The sequence below is a fragment of the Zingiber officinale genome, chromosome 7B (genome assembly GCF_018446385.1).
Source record: "Zingiber officinale cultivar Zhangliang chromosome 7B, Zo_v1.1, whole genome shotgun sequence".
In the NCBI taxonomy this organism is placed as follows: Eukaryota; Viridiplantae; Streptophyta; class Magnoliopsida; order Zingiberales; family Zingiberaceae; genus Zingiber; species Zingiber officinale.
This window is the reverse complement of record NC_055999.1, coordinates 117,646,084-117,672,206: the sequence shown is the minus strand read 5'-3', so window position 1 is coordinate 117,672,206 and position 26,123 is coordinate 117,646,084. Positions and strand designations below refer to the sequence as shown.

General features: G+C 33.5%; 1 protein-coding gene across 2 annotated transcripts; it reads left to right on the top strand.

Moving 5' to 3' along the window:
• On the top strand, positions 1-25,738 carry LOC122007149 (protein ENHANCED DOWNY MILDEW 2-like). 2 transcript variants are annotated; one of them, XM_042562948.1, is made up of 19 exons: positions 1-120; positions 505-944; positions 1,032-1,128; positions 4,295-4,342; positions 4,446-4,624; positions 7,348-7,447; positions 7,540-7,638; positions 9,388-9,635; positions 9,722-9,805; positions 9,895-10,311; positions 10,589-10,742; positions 10,835-10,936; positions 12,435-12,527; positions 19,033-19,074; positions 20,098-20,208; positions 21,618-21,689; positions 23,506-23,624; positions 24,234-24,297; positions 24,385-25,738. In XM_042562948.1, the coding sequence occupies exons 2-19, from the start codon at positions 526-528 to the stop codon at positions 25,522-25,524; spliced, it is 3,588 nt and encodes a 1,195-aa protein (XP_042418882.1). In that variant the 5' UTR covers positions 1-120; positions 505-525; the 3' UTR covers positions 25,525-25,738. The 2 variants fall into 2 exon arrangements, with proteins under 2 accessions (XP_042418882.1, XP_042418883.1); XM_042562949.1 differs by having other exon boundaries at positions 45-120; positions 514-944.
• The last annotated feature ends 385 nt before the right edge of the window (positions 25,739-26,123 follow it).

Below are 26,123 nucleotides of genomic sequence, written 5' to 3'. Positions count from 1 at the left end.
CGGTTTTATCGTGCTCTCAATAAAAGGAATGAATTTGCTCGTCGCCGATTTCTGGAGCAGTTCTCGGCTCCGCTTCGACGAGGTTTACGCTGATTGCCGCGTCGCCTAATCTGCTTCCTCGTAGGGTTTTCTTCGTTTTTTACTCTTGATTGTGCTTTTTTGCTTCTCACATCTCATGTTCCTATCTCATTCGTAGTTGGATGTTTATCGCATGCTCGAGTCGTTTCCTCTTGCCGGTTTTAGGGTTCAGCCATTTTTTTCTGTGATTCTTAGAACAAAGGATTGTTGGTCCGGGAATTTATAAGACGACTGACATATTCATTGTACTTGCTCTTTTCTTGTAAATTAAAGAAGAGATTTTGGAACAGGTTCTCAGTTTGCTAGGGCACACTTGGGAAAGTGAAAATATCGAGTTTTTTTTCCTTGTACAATTGATTTTTATTCACACATTTAGACCTGTATTTTATTTTATTTTTGGTTGTTTTTTTTTCATGGTGTTCCAAGGGGTTACAGTTTCCGTGGATAATGGCGTCTCTTGAAGACTCCGATGATGAGGAGGTTGCGCCGCAGTCCGTTGCAAATTACTTTTTTGTAGATGACGATGAGTCACCTATTTCGTTCTCAGTTTTACCTCTCCATTTCGATGACGGGCTGAAGCAGGAAGTTGCGGACAATGCTGTTTTCTTGCATGGAACAACTGACGGTGGCCTTCAGAAAGTCTACAAACAAGTTATTGGCTGGAAGCTGGTATTTGAAGATGTGGAACCCAAGATTATGGTCCTTTCTAAAGACAAAAAGTGGATAAGTCTTGTGAAACCTAGAAACAGTTACTATGAGGACACCATTAGGACAATAATGATCACTGTGCATTTGTTTCATTTTCTGAGGAAAAACCCACAAGCTACAGAAAGGAGCCTTTGGGAACATTTACGCACTGTTTTCAGGTAGTTTTTTTTTTTTTCCAAATTCAATTAAATGTTGTTAGCCGTGTGGTTTTTTCTCATTTTTCCTGAGATTTTTGTATTATGCAGCACATTTGAGGTTAGGCCTTCTCACAATGATGTCAGGGAACATGTTTTTCTAATGAAACTATTTAATGAGAGGGATGAAACTTTAGCAAATTCACAGGTACAAATTATATATTAGTCTTTTATCTATATATTGATTTTGTAATGAGAGCATCCACTGTCTCTGATGATAGCACCTTTTTATGGTAGAAGATAATGACTAATATAGGTGGACGGCGAGGATTGGGTAATCATAGATCCATTGACAGAGCATATTCAATGTCAGCTAATAAATTCTATAGTCAAAAATGTTGAATTGAGTAGAATGAAAGGTGTAAAAGGTAGAGAGAGACAAAATAAACTTTAGTAAAGGTAATAAAAAATGACGTATATGATCCGGATATTATCAGTGATATAACAAATCTTAATTGACAGAAAGAATTCACATATTTAACCCCAAATTAGGACAAACATATATTCATATCAGTGATAATCCTAGCATCTCATGTTAAGTTATTTATGTGGGTTAATTTTTTGAGCAATAAGATCCAATTAAGAGGTACACAGGGAAATTTAGAACACTTTTGGTTTCGTATCTTCATTTAACTATGTGCTATATTGATGGTATGTTCTCCTATTTGGTTAATGTTTGAAAGAAGACAGTGCAAAGATATTTTTTTATTGAAGAAGATGTTGTTAGACATAACTATTAGTCCATTTGGTATCTTTTCCTTGCTAATATTTCATTTGGCATTAGAGTTTTTAATTGGGTCACAACTACCAGATTTTATCTGTCCTCATAGTAGGTCCATCCGAACTATTCGGGGTTAGCTATACCAATCTTATCTTTCCATTGAGCTCTAGGAATACTATTCAATTAAATTATCTTTTATTATGTCATCTCGAGTTTTCATTAGTCTCCCTTTATCAATTATACCCCTCTATCAATCACACCTTTCATTCTAATCAATTCAACTTGTCCGATTATAAAATCTATTGATTGCCTCTAAATATGTCAATATTTCATACCATCTCAACTTGTTTTCTCGTATTATATATATATATATATATATATATATATATATATAAAGCTTCATCTAATTGGTCACCCATTATTGTACCTTTTGTTGATATTTATCTTTTGTAGTATGCTGCACATGCATCTCAACTTATTTTGTCTATAATCAGTTGTTTTCATTTCTTAATGGCTAGTTATTCTGGATGATTTATACTGGGTTTCACATCATGGTTTTTGCATAATTTTTGTTCCCTAATTTGACATTCATCTTATGAAAATTATGGGAGAGGTACAACCACATAGTTCAATATAAAAAGTTGTTTCTATACAGAATATGAAAATGGCATCGTATCACCACTAGATTTTGTTGATTGCAATTTTTTCACAATTGTTAAAATGGATTCTTTTCCACTGTGGATATTGCTCAAACAAGATCTAAAGTATTCTTATTAGGTTCTTCCTTTCACAATTGACTGAAATAGTTGTTTAAGTATGTTCTTACCTTCCAATACGTTTGGTTAAGACAACAAAAATTTGAACATACAAAAGCCAGATTACTAGAGTAGTTATATCTTGGGCATTCTTTCAGTAATAATTGTGGTGTTCTTGATGTTCTTTCTTATATGTCCACTTCAGTTTTGTGTTTGTTATGACTTTAAGGAGTTTAACCTTAACACTGGAGGGTTTTATAGCTAGTTTGGATTCAGGTTGGAGAAGATATCTGAAATTCAAACCTAGGGAAGTCAAGGAGGCAGTTGGACTTAGGTAGAATGGAGTGTTAATTGGTGTAGGTGATGGTTGTTGACTTGAATTTGCTCATAGCTAGTTTTAGCTAGCATATAAGTTGATTAAGTCTTGTTGCTTTGGTCAACTTGGATGTTTTGGAAATACAATTGATGTAGGTTTATAAGCTACTAATGATCAAGCAAGTGATGGGTTTGTTCAATGGATTTAGTAGCCAATTTCTTTTAAGTAGGTTGTTGTTGTCTAATGCCTACACAAGACATCCAATGTTGTATCTAGGATGTGATGTCCAGTGTGAATTAATTCTTCTTGAGTTCTTCCCTCAGGGCTCTTCTCCTCCACTCTTTATTCTCCCTCCTGTCCTCTCTATTTTTGCATTCTCTCTACTTGTCTTGAATCACCCCTTTTTCTCTTACTGTACTCTCCATTCGCAACTCTTGATCTTCTACTTTGTTCTCTTACAATTCTTACTTCAATATGCTCTCTATTGAATGTGCATGATTTAACAACAACAAATTCATTGTCACTAGAGAAGATTGGCAAAATGTTCAAACCACCATTATTTGTTTCATGAGCATAATCCATCATTCATTTAAAAGATAATCACCTAATAAATTTGTAAACCTAAAACAATTTTCATTAAGAGAACTAAATTTAAAGGCAACATTCAAAGCCTTTTATTGTTCATTCATAATTAAAAAACTTTTAATTGTAATTAAAAAGATGAGCGTTAAAAAATCCATTTATGATTTAACGTGAAGCAAACCTTTGGATAGCATTTTAGGAGAACCCATTGGTGACACCTCAGATTTAATAATGAAACCTTAGATGGTCTCTTTGATGATGATATTTTAGAAAAACCCTTTTAATGCAAGCTTTGAAAATCCTCCAAATCCTCCTGCTGACTTGATCATTTTAAAAATTAATCAACTAGATACTAACTATAATTTAGATTCACAAAGCATAACTTAGTCATGTTACCCAAAGAAGCTAAAACGACACATGGGTGTTTCATCATTTTCTTTCAATCTTTTGTGTGATTTGAGAGATTAAATTTGGTGCATCAATTTAGTATGTGAGTGTGTTCATGTTGCATCATTTGCACTTGCTATCAATGTGTGTTTTTGGAAGAGTTTTTTTTCCCTCAAATCATTTAGATTACACAAATATTTTTTGGTTAAATAGTATCTTATTGTTTTGGAAATTTTCATTTTATCCCCTTAAGTTTACCCTCTTTCAAACCATCTGCTGGAATATCAATATCATTAAACTATCCTGAAGTTTTCAAACTCTTGTCATTCGTCCTCAACCAACGTTGTTAATTCATCTAATGGAATAGTGATGTAACAGATATGTTGTGTGTGTCATGTCACTTTTTATTTGTTTGAAATGGCAAGAGTTTTAAAACTCAGGTGTTTTGGTGATTGTAAAACTCAGAGGGTCATTTTGAAAAAGAGTATAAACTACAAGGGTTATGAGATTTTTGTTATTATTTAGAGTTCTCTTGATGCTCATATTTGAACAGTTGTTTCAAGGGTTCTTCATGGACAAGCCGAGGAAAAGGTTTAGTGAGGTTGGTGCTGATCATGGTTATATTTGGATAAACTATTTCCCTTTGTATTAGTTTTAGAGTGATCTCAAATCACATTAATTAATTGGCAAAATGAAACTTTCAGGATGATCAAGATGCTTCTGATGTGAAGCAATCGTTTATTGTTGATGATGATGAGGATGAAGGCCCAAGAGAGGTGGATGAAGGTCCAAGCGATGATGCTGTGAATGAAGAACAAGATGATAACTCTGATTTATATGATTCAGTCTGCGCAATTTGTGACAATGGTGGTAACATTTTGTGGTATGCAGTTTTGTTCCTTTTTTCTTTAAAAAAATTATTAATGCTCATTTAATGTTGTCATGATAACAAAGAAATAAAATATTTCAAAATGTCTAAATAATTTGTGTCACTTTTCTATGATTCAGATCCCTTGATCCCTATTGCAAGTTGCTCATTATATCATATGAAATTAATCCTCTCCATTTTTAGTTCTAATGTAATATTCTTACTCCATTGCCTTTTAGTGCTATTGTTCTATATCAAGAACAGTTTTTTTTATTTAATAAATACAGATCTTGAAACATAGTCATGTGACTTATTGAATTGTTTGGAGTTTGAAATCTTCTACTGTATACTACTCAGTATTTTGTCTCTTGCGCTGTTGCATCAAGCTTTATCTTATCATGCTCAACACCCCTTAGCATGCTACAACAAAGGACAAGATGAATTGAGATAATGATGCTATTTTTTAGTTTGTGTCTATACAGGATAGTAAACTGTATCATTTTAGATGGAACACAACATTTGAACTTAAGTATATATTTGTCATCTCCTTCCTTCTTTCATCTCCCTGTTAATATACATAGGAACATATGCAAGATATATTGTTTCAATCAAAGATAGAAATTGCGGCACAGTTTGAGAAGTTGAAGCTTCTTGGATGAGATGGTTCTTTTTAAGGTTATGAGATGAAAACAAGAGAGGTGAACCAATTGTTTGATTCCACACAAAATAGGTTGAGCAAATTGAGAGGAGGGAGGGTAGGAGACAAAGTACATCACGCTATCAAGAAGCTTATACATGACAGTCCATGTTCTATTAGAAAGTTCTATATGAGTGTTTTCCCCTCCATATATGCTGTTACTTTTCTTGATTGAAATTTCAAGCCAAGAGTGCTAGCTTGGTCTTGTGGGAGATAGCTAGAAGAATGCTTAATGCTGATCATTTTTATGAAAACAAAACTGAAGTTTTTTTGCATTGATAGAGTGGCACATAATTATCATTTTTTACTTGATAGAAAAATTCTACTAGATGGTGAATTGATTTTAAGTGAGAGATCCTGACATCAGTGTTTGAACTTGTTATCCAATCTTTAGTTCTGCACACAATATGGCACCAAAGCATTATTGATATTGCATGCTTTGTGGGTGCATGTTGTGATAGGGTGTTGATTACTCTAAGTTAGGATCGCTAAAGAGGGAGGGGGTGAATAGTGCACCTGCAAAGCAAAATTATTTTTTCTTGCTGTGTTTTAAGCAAGGGCAAACACACATTTGTTAATACATAAGCAAATATAAGAGTATACACACATACCAAGAGACACAATGATTTATGTGGTGCAGAACTCTTGCTAGTCCACAGCCTATGCACACGAAATCCACTAGCTTTCTCTTCTTCGGTGAAATGCCAAAATGGAGAAACCTCTCATTACAACAGATGAAATAATACAAGAAACTAAAGACACTAAAAGCTTAAGAAAGAGAAATGCAATTTTTGTATTTTGTGTGTTTGTGCTATGCCTCGAGCCTTTTGATCTTACCTACAAGCTCTCTTTATGAGGTGCTTTGTTATTCACTACAGTCGACATGTTGTTAGTTCCGGTCGACCAAAACCTTTTCTGATCAACCTCATGGGTCTGACTTGTTCCATTAGCTTCATCCAGTAAAGTGTCTCGTCTATCGAAAGTTGTTATTGTGGCAGCTACTAGTTGACTAGACACCCTTTTTGGTTGACCGAACATTCGGTTAATCTAGATCTCTAACTGCATAGCCTGCGTTTGATCAAGATCACACGACTGATTGAATTGACACCTTTTTAGTTGATTGGAAGCCTTTTCCAATCAATTGATCACCTTGCTTGGATCTACTAACGGAGTCGTCTTAGATCACTTGTAAAACATTATTAGTCAACTAAAGTTCCGATGGATTGCATAATCTTTGACTCAAGTCCACTAAGGTCGAGTCCGCCTAAGTTGAGTTCTACATTGCCCAATTACAGATTGACTCAACTCATCTCTCAACAGCTTACCTATGCAACCTTCCACCTAACTTCTCGTCTCTTGGATGCACCGAGTCCTTCGACTCACTTATCTTGCTTTCTTCTCACTTTACCGTTGTACTCTTTTGCTAAGCCTCTTGTCTCTCGGGCGCACCGAGTCCTCCCGCTTACTTCCTGTGCTTCCTTCTAACTCGACCGATGTACTCTTCTGTTAAGCCCCTCGTCCCTCAGATACACCGAGTTCCTCGGTTCTCTTTCAGTGTCATTCTTTTCGCATGCTTGCGTCTTTTGCTCTAGGTACATCCATCTCTGATTTTCCTCGTCCTCTAGTCCCTTAGATGTCCTATACCATCTTTTTTTTGTACTTCAACAGACCATGAGTTTTCGAGTGATCCTGTGTATTCCTAAGTTCCAGTACAATAAACACACATTAGGTAACAATGCACGACCTAACTTAAATCCTTTTATCTAAACATTAAAATCGTGGCCAAATAACTTGGGGTTCCAATGATCTCCCCCTCAATCATCGGGGTACTAACATGCTTATTATTTTTTTCTTGTAAGCAATTGCTCTATGAGTCACACATGCAAAATAGCATTGTATACCAATTGTGAGTCACACATGCTTATTATTTGGGTAGATTTAATAAAAGATTGGTCCAACATGATGCATTCCTAAGTTTTAAATTTCTAGATTTCTCTATCTTATTTTGTCTTTGGAGAGCATGATTTAAACTATAATGCAGCTGTGATGGACCTTGTTTGCGTTCCTTTCATGCCTACAAGTCAGCTGGAAAAGATTCATTGTGTAGATCTCTTGGTTTCGCAACGGCAGCAGATGTTGAGGTACTGTTAATGGACTTTTCAGGAATTCTGTTAATGGACTGCTCTCTTCTTCCTATGGTTTTCTTATAATTTTATTGTAAAATTTTACACAGTTGATTCAGAACTTCTTATGCAACAACTGCTTATATAAGCAGCATCAATGCTTTTGCTGTGGCAAACTAGGCTCATCTGACAAGACAAATGGCGCCGAGGTAATATGGTATCTTATAATGGATTTGTTTTTTTTTATTATACTTCTATGTTTGAACAATTTTGGTTCCAGTCTGATATTGCTATTCCCTATAAGTGGAATGGGATGTTGATCTGTATATTGGGATCTCGTTGTTGCCATTTCTTTGTTCCATACCTATTATGCAGCTTCCAATGCAAACAAGGTATTTCAATTTTTATTGCGGTGTAAAACAGCTGCGCATGTTTAATTTATGACACAAGATTTTAGCAATATCTTTACTGTTACTAGCTAACTAGTTGGATTTTATGACACACTAAGCTTAGTATGCTTTGAACATTTAATTGATGTGAGAAGTTAGTGAAATGCAAAGATCCCAATTCCCAAGTGTGAGTAACTTGCAGGATTTTTTTTTTCCTTTTTCACATAATGTCTCTGAAATTTAATTATTTCTAAATGCCCCCCACCAATTTATGAATGCTAAATCTTTTACCCATTAAATCTTGCTAGTTCTTTTTTGGTGGGTTGGGGGAACTTAATTTTAAAAAGTTGTGTGATTACATGGAATGCCAATACACTACAATTGGTGCACAGTTTACCACCCAAAAACGTCTATTTCATTATATATATTTATGTATAATCTAGTTGATATGGTTTAAACTAAGCTGATGTTTATAGATAAGAATGTTCGTCCATTGTTAATTAACTCAATTATCACAGATGTAGCTAGACTCTCTTCCCTATATAGTTTGGATTCCATGGATTCATACCATAAGATCCTGCAATTTAATTTCACTATTATTACTCACAAATAAAGTGAAAAATTGGACACTTGTTTCTCAAATTTGAAATAAATCTTTAGCGACCATCTAACTCCAAAATATGTTTAAACATGTGAATATTAGAACGGAAAAAACTTTATCCTCATAAGCAAAGCAGCATACAAGTTCATGACAAAGGCTTAAGCAAAACATCACCTTAGGTTCTAAATCATCAATCTATTCTATCATCATCAAACATCATATTTCCAAGTTCCAAAATATGCTAGATATCATACAAATTTCTGTATAACAATTAATAATAAAGCTTCAAATAGGTCATGGCTGTCAACATTCAGCATTATCATCATCTTCCATATGTTTATTATAACTCTTTAATTCATCCTTCATCCTTTGCGTTTATAATATCATATTTTCTCTTCTTATTCTAAATCAGTGTCATGAAATTTATTAAGTTAACAATCTTCGTCATCGTCAAGGCCGTTTCCACCGCCACTTGATTGCTCTTGGTTTCTGTCTTCTAGCTCTTTATGTTGAGTAGGATATGCTATGTCTCAAACAAAATACTCTGCCACAACCTGTAGGTGTAATGCATAATGCTTTTAGGCTGTAATATCAAATATTTGACTTGAACCTACATTACTATTCAATTTAATTTTTAGGGAACACCTCTAATTCCGTATGGATCATCCTATTTTCACTGAGTCTACTTGGTATTTACAAATTCATTTCAACTTCTGATCTGGTTATCTTCTTGTGACTTTGTTTGGTCTTCTTCATATCTATTCTGTCTCTCCTGTCTTGTGTTTATCAAGAGAGTTGCAAATGCTGGCATGAAGAGGTAGCTGTAAGTGCATTATTTATTATGTTTCTCTGGATATTGCCAATCTCTCATTCTATTATATTGCTACTTGTCTCAAATGCATGACTTTTGTATATCACTTACTAATAATAATTCATTATTTCCTTCTTTTTTTTATTTGCTTGTCTAGGTATATCCTTGTGTTTCTGCAACATGCGGTCACTTTTACCACCCAAAGTGCGTTGCAGAATGGGTTTTTCCTCATAGTGAAAGTGAAGCCTCTGAGTTTCAAACAAAAATAATTGCTGGGGAGTCCTTTGCATGCCCTGTTCACAAGTGTGTTGTTTGCAAACAAGGAGAAAACAAGGAGGTTAAAGATTTGCAATTTGCAATGTGCAGAAGATGTCCAAAATCTTATCACAGAAAGTGCTTGCCAAGGTAACTCTGTGTTTTATGCTATAGAGATGGATCATGAATGAGATAAGAGAATGCATTTTATTTTCTTTACTAATTGAAAATTGCAGGAAGATAGCATTCGAAAACAATGAGGATATCGAACAAAGGGCTTGGGATGGTCTTCTTCCTAATCGAACCTTGATATATTGCCTGTATGTCTGTTTTTGTGTTCTTTTCCTGGTTCAAGAATTTTTGTAAGTTCTGTTATTTTACTTTTTCTTTTCCCTTTTTTCCTCTCCAGAAAACACCACATCAATGAAGAACTGGGAACTCCAATTAGAAATCATATTATATTTCCTCAAAATCCAGAGACTAAAAAACGTTTAGATTTGCAAAAAAGAAAAGTTAAAGCATCGGCAGAAAAGAAAAGTATAATTTCTAGTGAGTTGAGAAAAAACCAGGTAACTTTAAAGTCAGTCAAAGTGGCTAGTTCAGAGGGAAATCGCTCCAACGAAAAAGTTGCGAGGATAGTTGTTTCTCAGAAGAAAGAGCAGATGTCAATTGCCAGTTCACGGCATGAACGGGGCAAATATGAGAAAACTATTGTCGGCAGTAAGATTCCTGTAGAAGAGTCAAAGCGCATAGCACCGGCCTCTTCTTCCATAGTTGCAAAAAGACCAAGTTCATTCCCTAGTATAGATAATGAAGCAAAAGCACGGTAAGCCTTTGTTTTCCTTTTGGCCAAAGAATTGTTTCAAAACTCTTCATAATGCCATGATGCTATTTCAAGTGAGTTTTTTTTTTATACAGCTAATTCTGGCGGTGAAGGAATTCCCTTTGCCTGAGTCATTTTTTTTTCATATAATAAATTACAAAGTATCTATCTACTTCATTCCACATAACATAATTTGATACTGTCTGTTGTTTCTAAATGTAGCTCTAATTATTGTCAACCTAGTGACTGATATTTTTCTAATATGAATACCATTGTGAAGGGCTTCAGAGATATTCAAACAGGTTTCATCTTCTTTAAGCCTGGAAGATATAATTAGAAAATATCCAAGGCCATCTACTCATTCATATGGCAGTGGTACAAGACACAATATTGATAAGAGCATTACGCTAGGCAAGGTTGAGGGTTCTGTTGAGGTACATAATTGACCATAAAAGTATCTGAGCCAAAGTAATTGTTTTACCATTTTTTAATTTTCAAATTAATGTGGTTAGGATTCTGTTTGTAGGCTATTCGTACAGCATTACAAAAGTTGGAGAAAGGAGGTTCTGTGGAGGATGCTAAAGCTGTATGTGAACCTGAGATACTAAGGCAGATGATCAAATGGAGGGTATTTACATCAACTTAACATTGTATTCTTTGTATTCAGTATTTTTAATGTGATATAGATCTCAATCAATTGATTGATACCACACAAAAGATCTATAATTTCATCTTGAAGCCTTTGTTTGTCCTAATTATTTGAGGTATGCTATATGTATGATGGATTTTATCCCTCCTTTGTGCTTGATGCATTGCTACTAGAAATATTCAATTTAATTAAATTATTTTTATTATATTAGGGTGACTTTTCTTTGGTGTTTTACTTCTAACTTCTTAGATCTTCCTTCCTTTTGGACTGATGCAACTCATTTAACTAAAGATATTGTGGGTCATTTTTGAATATGTCCATATATCATCTCAAATAAATTTCTCTTGTTTTATCATTTGTCAAAGATACTTCTCATTATTCTCCGATAATTGTTGTTAATGGTGTTATATTTCCTTTTTAAATAACCTCACAACAGCCATATAAGCAATTTCATTTCTCCATTAAATTTTCAAATGTAGTTTCTGTAACTCAAGAGTCTAATATGTGAACTATTGATGGTTGCATGACAGCTTTATAAAATTTTCCATTTAGATTAAGGAGTACACAACCATCCAAGAATGAAGATTCCAAAAGCCTCTATATTTTTAACTATTCACTCTTTCTCCCTATTAATGATGCCTTTATCGAATAATGAATGTGAGGTATCTAAAATTGTCGCCTTGAAAATTTTCATTTGCATTCATCTTATCTTCGTTTTTTTCCCTCAAACATGCATTTCATATATCCAATGTTCATTTTACTTAGTACTTAATGCATTTAATTTTGATTAGTGCTGATGTAAAAATTACTTGATAGTTAAAACATTTAGTCTTTTTTGCTTTTCTCTCTCTCTCTGGTTTTCTTTTATTACTATTATTATCATTAATTTTTTTTTTTTATCATTACATCTCCTTTCACTTTCCTGTACCCTTTCTCAGGTTCGAACTGTTTTCTCTAGTGAAATCTTAGCCAATTTGTTTGGCCCTTGTAGCTTCATTGGATTCCAATCAATTCGTCTGGACGTGAGTTGATTTTGTCAGTTTCCTAAGATTCTAGTGTACCACATAACAGTGTCCTAAGTTGCCTGATTCTCAACCAAAATAGGATCCTTCTTTTCTGATTTCTATCCATCTTAGCTGATCCTTATTGGGATTGTTTGATTATGACAATCTTGGATCTTTTGAATTTTCCCCATTAAGAATGCTTTCTCTTGCATTTTTTTACTGTAATTAATTTTGTTCATGAATGTTTATGTACTCTGGCATTGCCATACGTCAATATTTGTGGCAAACTTTATCTATCCTGGGTGGGTCTGATTCTATTGTATCTATTATGGAAGGCATTGTTGCTCTTTTATCATCAAATAAGTTGGTTGCAGTGGCAATGATTCTATATGAGCATTATTTAAGCTTCAGCTGCAGAGATTGAGAGCCTGAGTTAATAAAGATGTTCTTGACGTTTGATCTCTTTCTTTCAGGAAAGGCTTAGAGTTTATCTTGCACCTTTTCTCCATGGAATGCGATATACATCTTTTGGTCGTCATTTCACTAATGTAGACAAGCTTAAACAGGTAAGTAATTTACAATACTTGTGCTTTGGTGCAGTTAATTGCATCTGATACATGATACAATAGCTTCTTTGCATTACTCTTCTCTTTATATCCACATCTATCGAAGGTTTAAAATCTCGACCCGTTCTGATGTATCGATCCTAGGCCGGAATGACACGGTTTCGGTATATATATATATATATATATATATATATATATATATAGTAATTATTAGATAAATATATTTGTGTATAATTTAAAAATAAATTATATTGATTTTACATAAGTTCTCCATTATTAAACAACTTAATATTGTTAGAAAAAATAATTAAATATATTTTTTTAATGAAAATTGATCTATCAATAACTCGAATTAAAATTGTTACATCATAGTATGTTACCTTACTAATACTAAAAGGAGTGATGTGAATCAGATGGAAGAACCATGGTTCTTGTACTATTTTGCTTAGGTAACCTTTATAGCTCTCCAGTGTACAGATTAAATAATTATTATTATATAAATTAATGCAAAATATTATTTTATATATAATAATTATATAATTAACTATTTATTTATTTAATTAATTAATAATTTAAATAATATATTTAAAATAGTAAACAAATACAAAATAATTAAAAAAATCAGAATATAAATTTGATTTATTAGATTTTTTATAATTTTTTTGAATTTTTAAATTTTTTTAGAATTTTAAAAAAATAAAACATTAAAAACAATTTCAGAATATTATTTAATAATTTTTTTTTTATTTTTTTAAATTTAAAATATATTTGTTATATTTTATTGAGATAATTTTATTAAGGTTATTGAAAATTTATTTCAAATATCACACTTAAGTAGGAATTGTTTAATTTATTTAAATTGGAATATTAATTTTGCATAGTAACCCTAAACCTAAACGCCTTATAACCCTAAACCTAAACGCCTTAACGCCCGCGTATGCTAGAAGTGTCCCCTGAAGCTTTCGGCAGCGCTGGAAGTGTTCCGCAACTCTTCTGGCAATGCTAGAAATGTCGCATCGTGACGCCTTCGGCGCCTGCGAAGTTTCAGGTGCCCCATGACGCCTCCGGTGACACTGGAAGCGTCCGACAATGCATCCTTGCTGCTCGTGACGATCGCCCGTGACGTGCTGGTTTTGCCTTCGACGGAACGGTAAAAACCATCCGTGCTAGGTGGCACGGAACGATATTTCATTTGCTACATCTATCTACATCTATTTTAAATGCTATTTCTACTATATGATTTGGAACTATCACAAATGTTTCAAGCCCGAATAAAGGAGGGTGACATTAGATTACCATCCAATGTTAAATTATGACAAATGTTCAATGAATGAATCAATTAAATTATTGTGCTAATGTCTTGGCAAAGACTGCTATAATGTCTGACTATAATGTCTTGGCAAAGACTGCTATATCTCTAAAATTCGGGTGTAGTGGTGAATATGTAAGACTTCGTGTTGCAAGATCCGACCGTAATATATCAGTAAGGACCGCTACATCTCTATGAGAACTTGGGTGTAATGTTAAACATGCCTGAGTTCTCACACCATAAGTTGGATAAGAACAAATATAATAGGAAAACTAATAGTTTAAGATTTGGAACATGAAACATAGAAGAAACTCACTATAAAATAATAGAAGTAGTAGATATGATGATTAGGAGAAGAATTAGTATTTGTATGTACAAGAGACAAAATGAGTTGCCGAGAAGGCAAAAATGATAGAGAACTCGATTTTTAAGTTATGATACATAAGAAAGAATAAAACAAGAAATAGAGTGAGTATTTTTGTAAATAGTTCATTAAAGAATGAAGTTGTAGCAGTTAGAAAGGGGGATAGAATTATAGCTCTCGAGATAGTAGTGACGAAAGAAACTATGAACGTAATTAACATATATACAACTCAAGTAGGATTAAATGAAGATACCAAATTAAGGTTTTGGAACGACCTAGATAAACTATTACAAAACATTCCGTCAAATGAAATGATTTTAATAGGAGTCGATCTAAATGATCATGTCGGAGTGAAAAATCAAGAATATGAGTGGGTGCATGAGGTTATGGGTTTGGAACAAGAAATGAAGAAGGGAAAATTATATTAGATTTTACGATAGCATATGACCTTATACTAGATAATATCTTTTTTAAGAAAAAAGAAAAACACTTGGTCATTTTCAAAAGTGGGAATAATAAATCACAAATTGACTTTCTTATGGTTAGGAAGAGGGATAGAAAGATTTGTAAAGATTACAAGGTTATCCTTGGAGAAAACTTAACTATCCAACATAGTTTAGTAGTGTTGGATATACCCCTCAATTATAGTATCAATAGAAGGAATATACACGACTTCTAGAATTAAGTGGTGGAAGTTAAAATATGGAAAGAAAAATATATCTAAGGAGAAGGTAGAAATACTAAATATTTGGTGAAATATACGGTGATTTTAATACAACATAGAATAAGATGGTATCAAAGTTGAAAGTAGTAGCTGAGAGTGTACTCGGTGAGTCAAATGGGCATGCACCACCAAGCAAGTAAGGAATCTTAGTGGTGGAACGAGAAAGTACAAGAAAAAATGAAGGAAAAAAGAATAACCTATAAGAAATTATTTATATATATGTAAGAATGAGGAAAACTTTAAAAATTATACAGAGGCTAAGAAAGTCAGGGAGGCTAAAAAAGTAGTGAATGAAGCAAAGAAGAAACTTTGGAACAGTTATATCAAAAATTGGATACCAAATTTATGGGAAAGAGACATTATAGAATAATTAAAGTGAGAGAGAGGAATACAAGAGATCTTATCCAAATAAAATGTATTAAAGATAAATGCAATAGGGTATAAATGGAGAAATAAAAGAGTGGTGGAAGTGATATTTTTATTAATTTTTTAATGAAGGTTTAGATAACAACTTAACTTAGGTAATTTAAACAGGTCAAATGAATATAGAAATTTAAATTTTTATTATAGAATTCAAATGTCAAAATAGAACAAGTTTTAAATGAGATGTAAAATGAAAAATCCGTTAAACTAGATGATATTCCGTAGATGTATAGAAGTTTCTAAGTAAATAATATATTGAATGATTTACAAAATTATTTAAATGGAGAGTAAGCACTCTAATTATCTTATATAAAAATAAGGGAGATGTACAAAAATGTACAAATTATAGGGGTATTAAACTAATGAGTCATACCATGAAACTTTAGGAAAGAGAAAGGAAAAAGATTAAGGAGATCACGATCACTGAAAATCAATTTGGGTTTATACCTCGAAGGTTGCGAATAAAAGCTATACATTTTCTCAGGCAATTAATTGAAAAGTATCAAAAGCAAAAGCACGATCGACGTATAGTATTCATTGACTTAGAAAAAATTATAATAGAGTCCCAAGAGAAATTATATGGACAATTCTAGAAAAACAAGGTATTAGCAGTATATATTGAACTATTTAAGGATATGTATGATGATCTAATGACTAGAGTAAAGACTTTAGGCGGATTAACTGAAATATTTTTAATAAAGATAAGGTTACATCAAAGATTAGCTCTAAGTCCCTATATGTTTACATTAATCATTGACGAACTCACGAGACACATTCAAAATACAGTATTGTGGTGCATATTATTTACAGATGATATTGTTTTGGTAGATGAAACATGTGAAGGTAGGGGTGTCAATTCTGGTGGGTTGGGTGGATTCGGGTCGAGTTAAAGATCAATTTTCAAAAAAAATCCCAACCCAAACCTGAACTCAACTCGAAAATCCTAAACCTGAACCTGGATAACCCGAATAACTCGTCCAACTTGAAATTTTTTTTGTTTCTGTTATTTTCCTATAATTCTTTACTTTTATCTCAATATTTTATCATTGTTATACTACATTATGTTATTTATATACATAAAACATCTAAAATTTGATATAAACAAAAAAAACACTAAATTTAGGTCAATCGGGGTCAACTCAAACCTGCCCCAAAACTAAATCAATCCCAAAACCTTCAACCCGAACTTAATTTTTTTCAGATCGACTCGGGTAGGGTTGACGGGTCGAATTCATTTTTGACACCCGTATGAAGGAGTAAATGCTAAACTAAAATTTTGGTAGAAAATACAAAAAGTGAGGTTTTAGGCTAAGTAGAATATAGACAGAATATATGAAATTTAAGTTTGACAATATTAGACATAATGAGATAATTGTTAAGATAGGAGATAACGAGTTGTATAGAATTGAGAACTTTAGGTTTTTAAGATCATATTTGCAAAATAGTGGAGAGACTGATAGAGATGTCTTACATATAATACAAACAGGATGATTGTAATGGAGGAGGGCGTCAGATGTCGGGTGTCGGGTGTTTTATGTCATTGGAAAGTACCTTTAAAACTTAAAGGGAAATTCTACAAAATGACGTTTAGATTTGTTATGTTATATGACGTTAAATGTTGGACTATAACTGGAACACATAAGCAGAAACTAAGAGTTGCAGTGATGAGGATGTTGTGGATGTGTGGACATACGAGGATGGACAAAATAAGAAATGAGAGAATTTGAGAGAAAGTTGGAGTTGCATCTATTGAAGGAAAACTCCGAGAGATGCGTTTAAGTTTGTATAGACATGGACTTAGACGATCAATAAATGCTCCGGTTAGGTGATATGAAACTATGACAAATACACACATCAAATGAGGAAGAGGAAAATAAAAAAAGATTTGGTTAGCAACAATAAAATAAGATAAAATTTATTTAAGTATAGATAATGATATATTAGGGGATAAGAGCCCAATGATGTAGAATGATCCATATAGGCAAGCCCACCTAGTGGAATAAAACTTAGTTGTTGTTGTATTTCTACTACATGATTTTTACTGCATGGAAACCATTACCTATCAAGCTCTATCGAAAGCAATAAAGCTAGATTTTTTTTTCATCAAGTACACATATATCTTCATAAAACTAGATTGTTTATGAATATATAAATGTTAACAAAATTTCAAGAAATACGTGAATCAAATAAAAATAGATTATTTTTTTCCTGTTTCTAAGAAACAGATTATTTTTTTCTTGTTTCTAAGAATCACTGATTAACCTTTGCGTGAGAATATCATTTATTTTCTTTCCCTAAAACCCACATTAGCAGAAGATTCGTGCACTCGTCGTTTTTTTCCTCTTAAGGAGTCAAAATAAGACTAATAAATAGCTTTTTTTTTGTTAACATTTTTATTTTCATGATGCAAGGAAAAAACTAATTTTTAGTGAATCAAATACATCTTAAAGGTTGTGTAGTATTGTTGAACAACAACATCAATAAATCTTAAATAGTATAATTGAACAATAATAACAATCAAAGCCTTTATCCCACTAATTGGAATTAGCTATATGGATTCTCCTACGCCTCAAATCTCAATCTCCTAGTATATCCTCATCTATATTTAAATAAATTTTATCTTGTTTTGTTATTGCTAACTATGTTTCTTTTGTCTCCCTCTTCCTCTATTAATATGAGTATTTATGATGGTCTCATATCTTCCTAATTAGGACATTTATTGGATTGAAGTTTTCCCTTATTAGACATTAGCCCGACTTTCTCTCTTAATGTTCTCGTTTATTATCTCCATCCTTATATGTCTACACATCCAACTTAACATCTTCTTCTTTGCAACTCTTATCTTTTGTTCGTAGCATCATAAAGTGATATTTTATTCTTCTACATTTATATAAATACATTATATTGCATTCCTTCATCTACCTATTAATTGGCATGTTTGGTTTGATTATGAATTTCTATCTAATTGACATATGTAAATATTAAGTTAAATGGCTACATCAATTGATGAGATGGTGTTATTGGATTTTTTTTTGTCTCCCACTATTAAATTACCGTAAAGGAGCATAAAAGTATGTGTGTGTATATATTTCATAATACAGATTTTATTTTAACATATTAATTCGAACATCATAGCGGGAATACAAAATTTTTGTCTTGCATTATGTAGTTAACTCCACTAATGGGATAAGACTTTGTTGTTGTTGTTATTGTTGTTGTATACATTGCATTTTGTGTGTATGCTATCAAATAATGTATTTTAGTTCTATGTTTTATTATGTATAATTTTTATAGGAACTAGTAATTTTTACACCATGTAACTAGTTATTATTCTGAGATTATCACCTCCTTGGAGAAAATCACATTTCCATGTTCTTTGAGCAAGTTATTACAAGAAAATATTATCTGGATTCGATATTCTATTGTAAATTTAGTACAGCTAATACCTGAGATTATTAATGTAAACTAATAACATTGGAGTTAATTCTTGTGGGTTTGTGTACGTGTGCAGTTTTAGTGATTCAGATCAATAATTAACTTCCTACCTTTATAATGCAAAATATCTACATGTCTGATTTTTTTATGTCATTAAGTGGATAATTACTGGGTTTCCTTCCTATGTTATTTACTTCATTATGTCGATGGTACTTTCTTTTGTCCTCATTAACCTGCTCTTTTCATGTAGATTGTAGATAAAATGCAGTGGTATGTTCAGGATGGTGATACGGTAAGTTTCTTGTTGGTCGTTGCAGTTATGAAGATAGTATTTTATTAACTCTTAGTTTACCTTTATTTCATTCAGAAAGATGTAATCAGTCTTGAAGTTAGCTTATGGATTTGAGCAAGATTTTGGGAAGTAGTTCTGCTAATTTTATATGTTGGTGGCTTAAATTTTGCTCTAGAATTGTCAATGTAGTGACACGATGTATGGGTTGTTATCACATGCTCATAGAAAGAGAGATCCACCACCTTGAAATGATTACATTTGGATAATTTTACTTCTCTACTTTAATATGACTATACTTTTGATGTGGGTTCCCTTCATGGGGAAAGTTATCATGCCGTTGTTGCAACTTGACATAAGACTGTTATGAATAGAACCTATACATAGAAGAAACAAGTAATTAAGTAATGAGTAAAATAGTTCAGCAAGTTATCATAAACTAGTCTAGCACTCCTCGAGTTGGAGATAGATATTGATTATGCTCACACTGATTATATAGTTTAGTTTAATGAAATCTTTTTAAATGCATGAAATTATCATCATATGCTTCTTCGGTAGAGTGGGCTGTAAAATCTATTTAGAAAGAAATACCTCGCAAATATAGTGACAACCAGGCTGTCATGGACCCCCAATCTAGCATGGCCTGTGGCATTTATCCCCTCCTAGGTAACTTTCCCTTGACCTAGGCTCTTATTTTGTAGGCTTTATGGAGACCTAATTTTAAGGATACGGTGATAATAATTTTAAAATAAAACTGAGTCTGACTGTAATATGTACACCTTTGTTTGTATGACTCCATCTGTTGAAATTTCTGCTATGTATAAATTATATTGTTTGCACCTTTAGTTTAATTTGTTTTATGAGAAGATGATCTTCCCTATAATCTTTGTCCTTCTAGCCACAGCTACAAAATTGTGAAGACTAATATGTATTGCCATTCTGATGGCTTAATTTATTATTGCAGCATAGAATGATAGATCCCCTCCTAAAACAAGTCACCTCTTTAATGTGTAAGCTTATCTCCAGGTGGTTGATTTCTGCTGTGGTGCTAATGATTTCAGCATTTTAATGAAAGAAAAGCTTGATTCTGCTGGAAAGAAATGCAATTTCAAGAACTATGATATCATACAACCGAAGGTAAGAAGTGAAAAATAAAAATGTCTTCTTCAGTTTTCTTTTTTGATCTTTGTAATATGTACTTGCTCTGATATGTATTCTACCTATGTTTATATAATTGTGGGCATGTCACTTCATGTTTTATTCCTCAAATCTCAAAGATTTTCAAAGACTTCTTTGAGATACCTCTGCTTTCATAAACTATAGTAGTTTCGGGTCCTAAATATATCTTTGCTTGGCTACATGTGCTGGGCCAATTTTACTCTTTAAGTGATTTTGTTCTCTCTTTTTGTTAAATGTTGTATGTCCTGCATTTTCATTTTTTAGTTAAAGAACATTCATTAATTTTAATGTTTGTTTGATGCAGCAAGTTATTTGTAAGCTGGGCAAAAGGTAATGTAGCTTGAGAAATTGTTTTGGCATAGGTCTAGTTAGCACTTCACACAACTAGACTAGGTTTAAAGTCAGGTTTTATTGTACAATCCCAAGATGGAGAAATCCATGGAATGCATCTTACAAAAATAGGTAGATTTTCTTATTTGCCTACCCTTGCATGTGCACATGCTATGTGTGTTGGTAATTTGCCTTTTGTAGTGCTGATGGAGAAATAATTTTCTTTTTAGGATATAACATGAGTACCATTATCGTATTACAGCTTATATGTCACATTAGAAATATAGAAGTCACTCAGTAGCTTACTATAATCTATCAGAATAAGAAAAGTGAAATTTAACCTTAGACTTACTATGCATAATAATAAAGAAGCTATGTTAGACCCAACCAGCCAACCAGTTGGGTCTGTTAACATCAGAACTTACTGAATTGTGATGAACTAGAAAGAATGTATGGTTCATTGAGAATCATTATTCTGTTCTTCAGAATTTATGGTTCATTGAGCTATGTTGATCAATTTGAACTTCTTTGCACTATAATATGTTCTGAGGAGGAAAAGATAATGAGAAAACACGAACAGGGAGGATGCCATGATTGATAGAAAATTTTCATAATCTAATTGATCACAATTAAGATTCTTTTACCTTGTGCAAAATTCCATCATACATTGGTTTCTAGTTTGGAGTAACATTTAGAATTGTGCTGCTGCCCATTCTAAACCTTGGTGACCTAAAAGTTGTTCCGGCATTTGTTTGATTTGCTTGCACTGAGTCATGGAAAAAAGCTCTTTGCTTGGAGAGAGGAGATTGTTTTTGCAATTAGACGAAACTAGTTTAGATTGAATGCAATTTAAAAATGCCCTGTTTGGATTAATTTGGTTAGGAATGGCTACAGAAACACTTCTCAAGTAATTATTACAAAAGTATATTCTTCTCTTTCATTTTCTTTATGTAGTGGAATCGTTTGCCGACTTGAATATCTATTTGTATTGCTATGTTAAGTTTCTTGTACGACTTACCAATGATTGTTTTTCACAGAATGATTTCAATTTTGAAAGAAGAGACTGGATGACTGTGAAACCACATGAATTGCCGACTGGATCAAAATTGGTAAGATATTTCACAATTTTAGAAGAATATAATTATGCTATTGTAATTAAAAGAAAACTATTACACCACGTATAGGATTTGACCAAATACCCAAAAAATAAATACTTCATATGGGAACTAGCACTCTCTCAAGTTGGAGTATAGTTATTATCTATGTCCAACTTGTTAAATACTAATGGAAAAATAAACTGACATAACAATGGAATATTATTATAATGGTCGAGGGTTTTCATGAATGCAATGATCTAGATCTTCAAAATAGTTGATTGCCAGACATGATGAAAAATCTTCTTGAATTTATATCTTCTTCCTTTATTTGCTCAAATTAAGGATACCCTAGGATTCTGAAGTTTTTATAGACAAAGTGATAAATCATGAAGGGTTGCAAGAAAAATACTTATCTTTGTGATGGTGTTAATATTGTTGGAAAAATATTACTCAAGAGAATGAGGATGATGCTAGAAGAGAGACATTCTCTAAGTAGGTCTTGGAAAAAATTAGAAATATCCAGCCTGAATTGAATGAAAAAAAGAACCAAACCAAAACTTGAGGTTTTCTTGGGTTTTAATGGTGTTTTGTTTGGATTTTGAAGACGTGAAATGTATTCTGGCTTTGGGTTAGGTCTTTCGGTTTTTATATAAAACTAGAAGAAACTGACTCAAGCCAGTTAGTTATTTATGTAATTATACATATGAATATATAATTATATATTATATAGTTATTAATTATAAAGTGGTAATGAAGACAAAAATAATAATAAATGATCTGTGCATTAATTGTATTTTATCCTCACCATATAGTGACAATTTTTATAAAACCTAAAATTTTGCAAGTATAAAACCTAAAATTCCTAAAAGAAAACGTTCAAAAATTCTGAAAAATCCAGAAACCTGAAAAGGCTGAAATCAGAACCCGCCTGAATATTTTTTAGTTAGGACTTTTTTCTTGTAAAATAAGGTCGGGCTTTGGTTCATGCATTTTTTATGCTCGAAATGAAACTGGTTCAGGTCCAAGAAGGTATCCTTTTATAGTGAGTCAATTGAGGCTATTTGCGCACATGAAGGGTTCACTGTCAGAGCTTCACTTGGGTAACACTCCAACTTGATATTGGTCCTTCGTTCCTTTCCTATTAGGGCGTGTAAGATTGTGACAACCAATCATATAGGGTGTTGGATTAGAAGTTATTATGAAGGAACAGGTAGCTATTGTAATTTGAGATGTGCATATGCTAATCGAAGGCAAAGATGAGCTTGTGGGTGGGGCACAGGAAGTAGTGTGGATGTGGTAGGGTTGTAGGGGCTGCTTTGAGTTCTCAATCGGATATGTAGGTGTGTCCTGGTGACAAAGTGCATAAACACATGATTGCTAGGATTACTCCTAGTTTGTGGTCTAGTGCAATGATCATACGAACAAGTTTGTGCTTGAGAGGGAGGTGCTAAGTCAGGGCTTCATGGTGTTTGCTAAATTAGCTAACAGAGAGGGTAGAGAGAAATGATACTTTCTCATTGTTGAAGGAAAAGGGGAGTGAGAAAGAGTGACTGTTGGGGAAAGAAGGTGGAGATGGGGGAAGTCTGGATTTTCAAGAGGGGAAGGGAGGCTATGTTGTCATATCAAATTCACCTGTCTCCCACTTAAAGCATTGACAAGATTTTCCTAAACCTAGAAGAGTACTTATTCTCATACTAAATGAAGTAATAATGTTATAATACCAAAAGTAAATACTCTTTATTAAAAACACATCATATGTCTATCAAGTATAGCTCAGCAAAAGCTGTATTACTTTCCATTTGTCGAGTTACTTAAATCTTTGAAACAGATCATGGGTCTCAACCCCCCTTTTGGTGTTAAAGCAGCGCTTGCCAATAAGTTCATAGATCATGCACTAAAGTTCAAGCCGAAGCTGGTTATTCTTATAGTTCCGAAGGAGACTGAAAGGTACATTTGTTAATGGGCAAAAATCAGAAGGGAGCCCCTTATTTTTGTTATTGTTAAAAGGGTGCCACATATTGAAAATATATCAGAAGGGCACTCCATCCCTTTTTTCATCCAAAATATCCTTGTTCCAGCATTGTTGTAGCTGTGTTGGTTAAAACTGCTACGAGCAATTTTGGTCAACTGTTATACACTGTTTTACGTAGGTCAAAACTGGTACGTGTAATAGTTTTGACTAAAATTGCTACAAGATTGAACTGTGAGCAATTTTGACCAAGTTGAAATAAGTGTATTGTTGATACAACAATGTTGCATGTGTAGTGATTTTGACTTAATTAAAGTAATTTTGCTCTACACTGTAATAGTTTTGACCAAACGTGCTAAAATAGTGCTGGAATAATGCCCATATTGGGATGAAGTATAGGATGAAACACCCTTCTGATGTTATTTTGGAAAAGGGCTGCCCTTTTGAATTTTGCCCATCTTTAATCCTTATTATCTTGTTTCAACTTTTACTTTTTTGGTATCATCTTCTTTCTGTGTATTTTTCTTTTTGATATTATCTTTGGAGTAAATTTCTGGTGTAATGTTTCATTTTCTCCTTATTAACAGACTTGATAAGAAACAAAGTAAATATGATTTAATATGGGAAGATAGTCAGAGTCTCTCAGGCAAGGTATGTAGACATCTGGATTGTCTGGTGTAAAGCATGAGAATGCCTTTTATGACCTTGAGTGACCTGTATCTAATCTTTCTTCTTCAGTCATTCTACTTGCCCGGCTCTGTTGATGTGAATGATAATCAATTGGAACAATGGAATTTGAGTCCACCTCCATTGTATCTGTGGAGCCGTGATGATTGGACAGTGAAGCACAAAAGAATAGCTGCACGCCAGGGACACATAGTTGAAGACCAGGGGCCTCCATTCGGAAAAGAAATTTTATCAGAGAAGCCAGTATATAGTCTTCCAGCAGAGGGCCATATGGAAGCTGAAATTTTGGTGAGGGATGCCACGTTAGAAGAGAAAAAAGCTAGAGATGAAAATCATAAAAGCTCTGATAGTACCAAGAGAAAGATCTCTCCCGGGCATGCTAGCACTGTTTCTCGTAAAAGGAGACGAAAGAAAAAGGGTCAGGCGCAGGAAGAGAGGAAGAACGATGTTGAGTTATCAGACATGAGCATCTCACCCGATCAGAATAGAAATACGCCAAGTCATCTTCCGTTAGAACCATCATCTGTAGCTCCACCGGAAAGAGACTCACATTTTACTTCTGGAGTAGAGTTTTCTGTTAAAGCAGGAGGTAATGACATTTCCAAAAATCTTGTGAATGACAACATTGATGATATTGCTAGGAAGTACACATCCCCAGCAGCCGGAGAAAATATGTTCAATCGCAATCAACATAGCTGGCAAAGTGGTGGGGTTGGTCACTATGATTATGGAGCTCAAACCGCAGAAATACGGCCAACACATCATGATAATAGAGACCCCCTGAGTATGAATACTTATTTCAATGAGATTCACAGGTATGGTACGTCATCAGAGTCCGATATACGGGCACAGATAAGGTTATATGGTTCCCAAGATCAGAATGAATGGTTGCAGAGAGATAGAAACTCCATGGTTGTTTCAGATGCAGGTTTCAGACATTCTCATCTATACACTCCCCCTTCCTATGGCCCTGCATTGTCAGTAATGGATCGGTATGCTCCACATCTTGATATGACAAACTATGCAAGGCCCATTAGTCAGGTCCCGTTCGGCCAGTTTCCTGGAAGAAGTGATCCATATGACTACAACATCCATGGAGCAAGGAGGGACCAAGCTAACTTCCCTGGATTTCCACCTGGACCACATTCATCTTCCTCCGGTCGAGGCAATTCTGGTGGCTGGATAGACTAATCACAGAAGTTTTAACAGATGCTGTTCGTTGTACAGTGGCCGACAAAAAAGAGGCAGTTATCCATTTTTGTCTGCAAGATCCACTGCACTTTCTTGCTCGTTTAATATGTCAGATGAGCTGTAGTTGTGCTTGATCTTTTCCTACTTGGTCAAAAATACCTTATGTTTATCCGTTAACACTTTTTATAACGTGTGGAATTCATATTAACATTCACATGGTGGTTTGCACACTTGTGATGGTTCTTAACACGTAGCTTAAGCCGGTTAGAACGCTGAGATTCTGGGACACACATTGTTGTGATACACTTTTCACGCAAATGAAACCTTGACCTCGATCATTTCAGGTTGTGAAATAGGTACAATTTGGTGAGTCACAGGAGTGCATTTGGTGGTTGAATCAATCCCCTTCGTTTATATTTTTTTTTTGGGTTAATCTAAGTGTTTAAGTTTTACTCGACTAATTCTATAAGTAGACAGCTTTCTTTTTTGTTGTAAAAAGTGATATCGTTCATCCGGTTTTAGTATCGTCGGTTTCATGATAAAATATATATATAGATAAATTATGGAGAGCATTCTATCCTATTGTAGCTGCCTTTGCA

Excerpts from the sequence above, each read along its gene's own strand:
- LOC122007149 (XM_042562948.1), top strand. The coding sequence starts at position 526 with ATGGCGTCTCTTGAAGACTCCGATGATGAGGAGGTTGCGCCGCAGTCC. Across the intron at positions 945-1,031 it reads CATTTACGCACTGTTTTCAG|CACATTTGAGGTTAGGCCTT; the intron begins GTAGTTTTTTTT and ends TGTATTATGCAG. Across the intron at positions 7,448-7,539 it reads CAACGGCAGCAGATGTTGAG|TTGATTCAGAACTTCTTATG; the intron begins GTACTGTTAATG and ends AATTTTACACAG.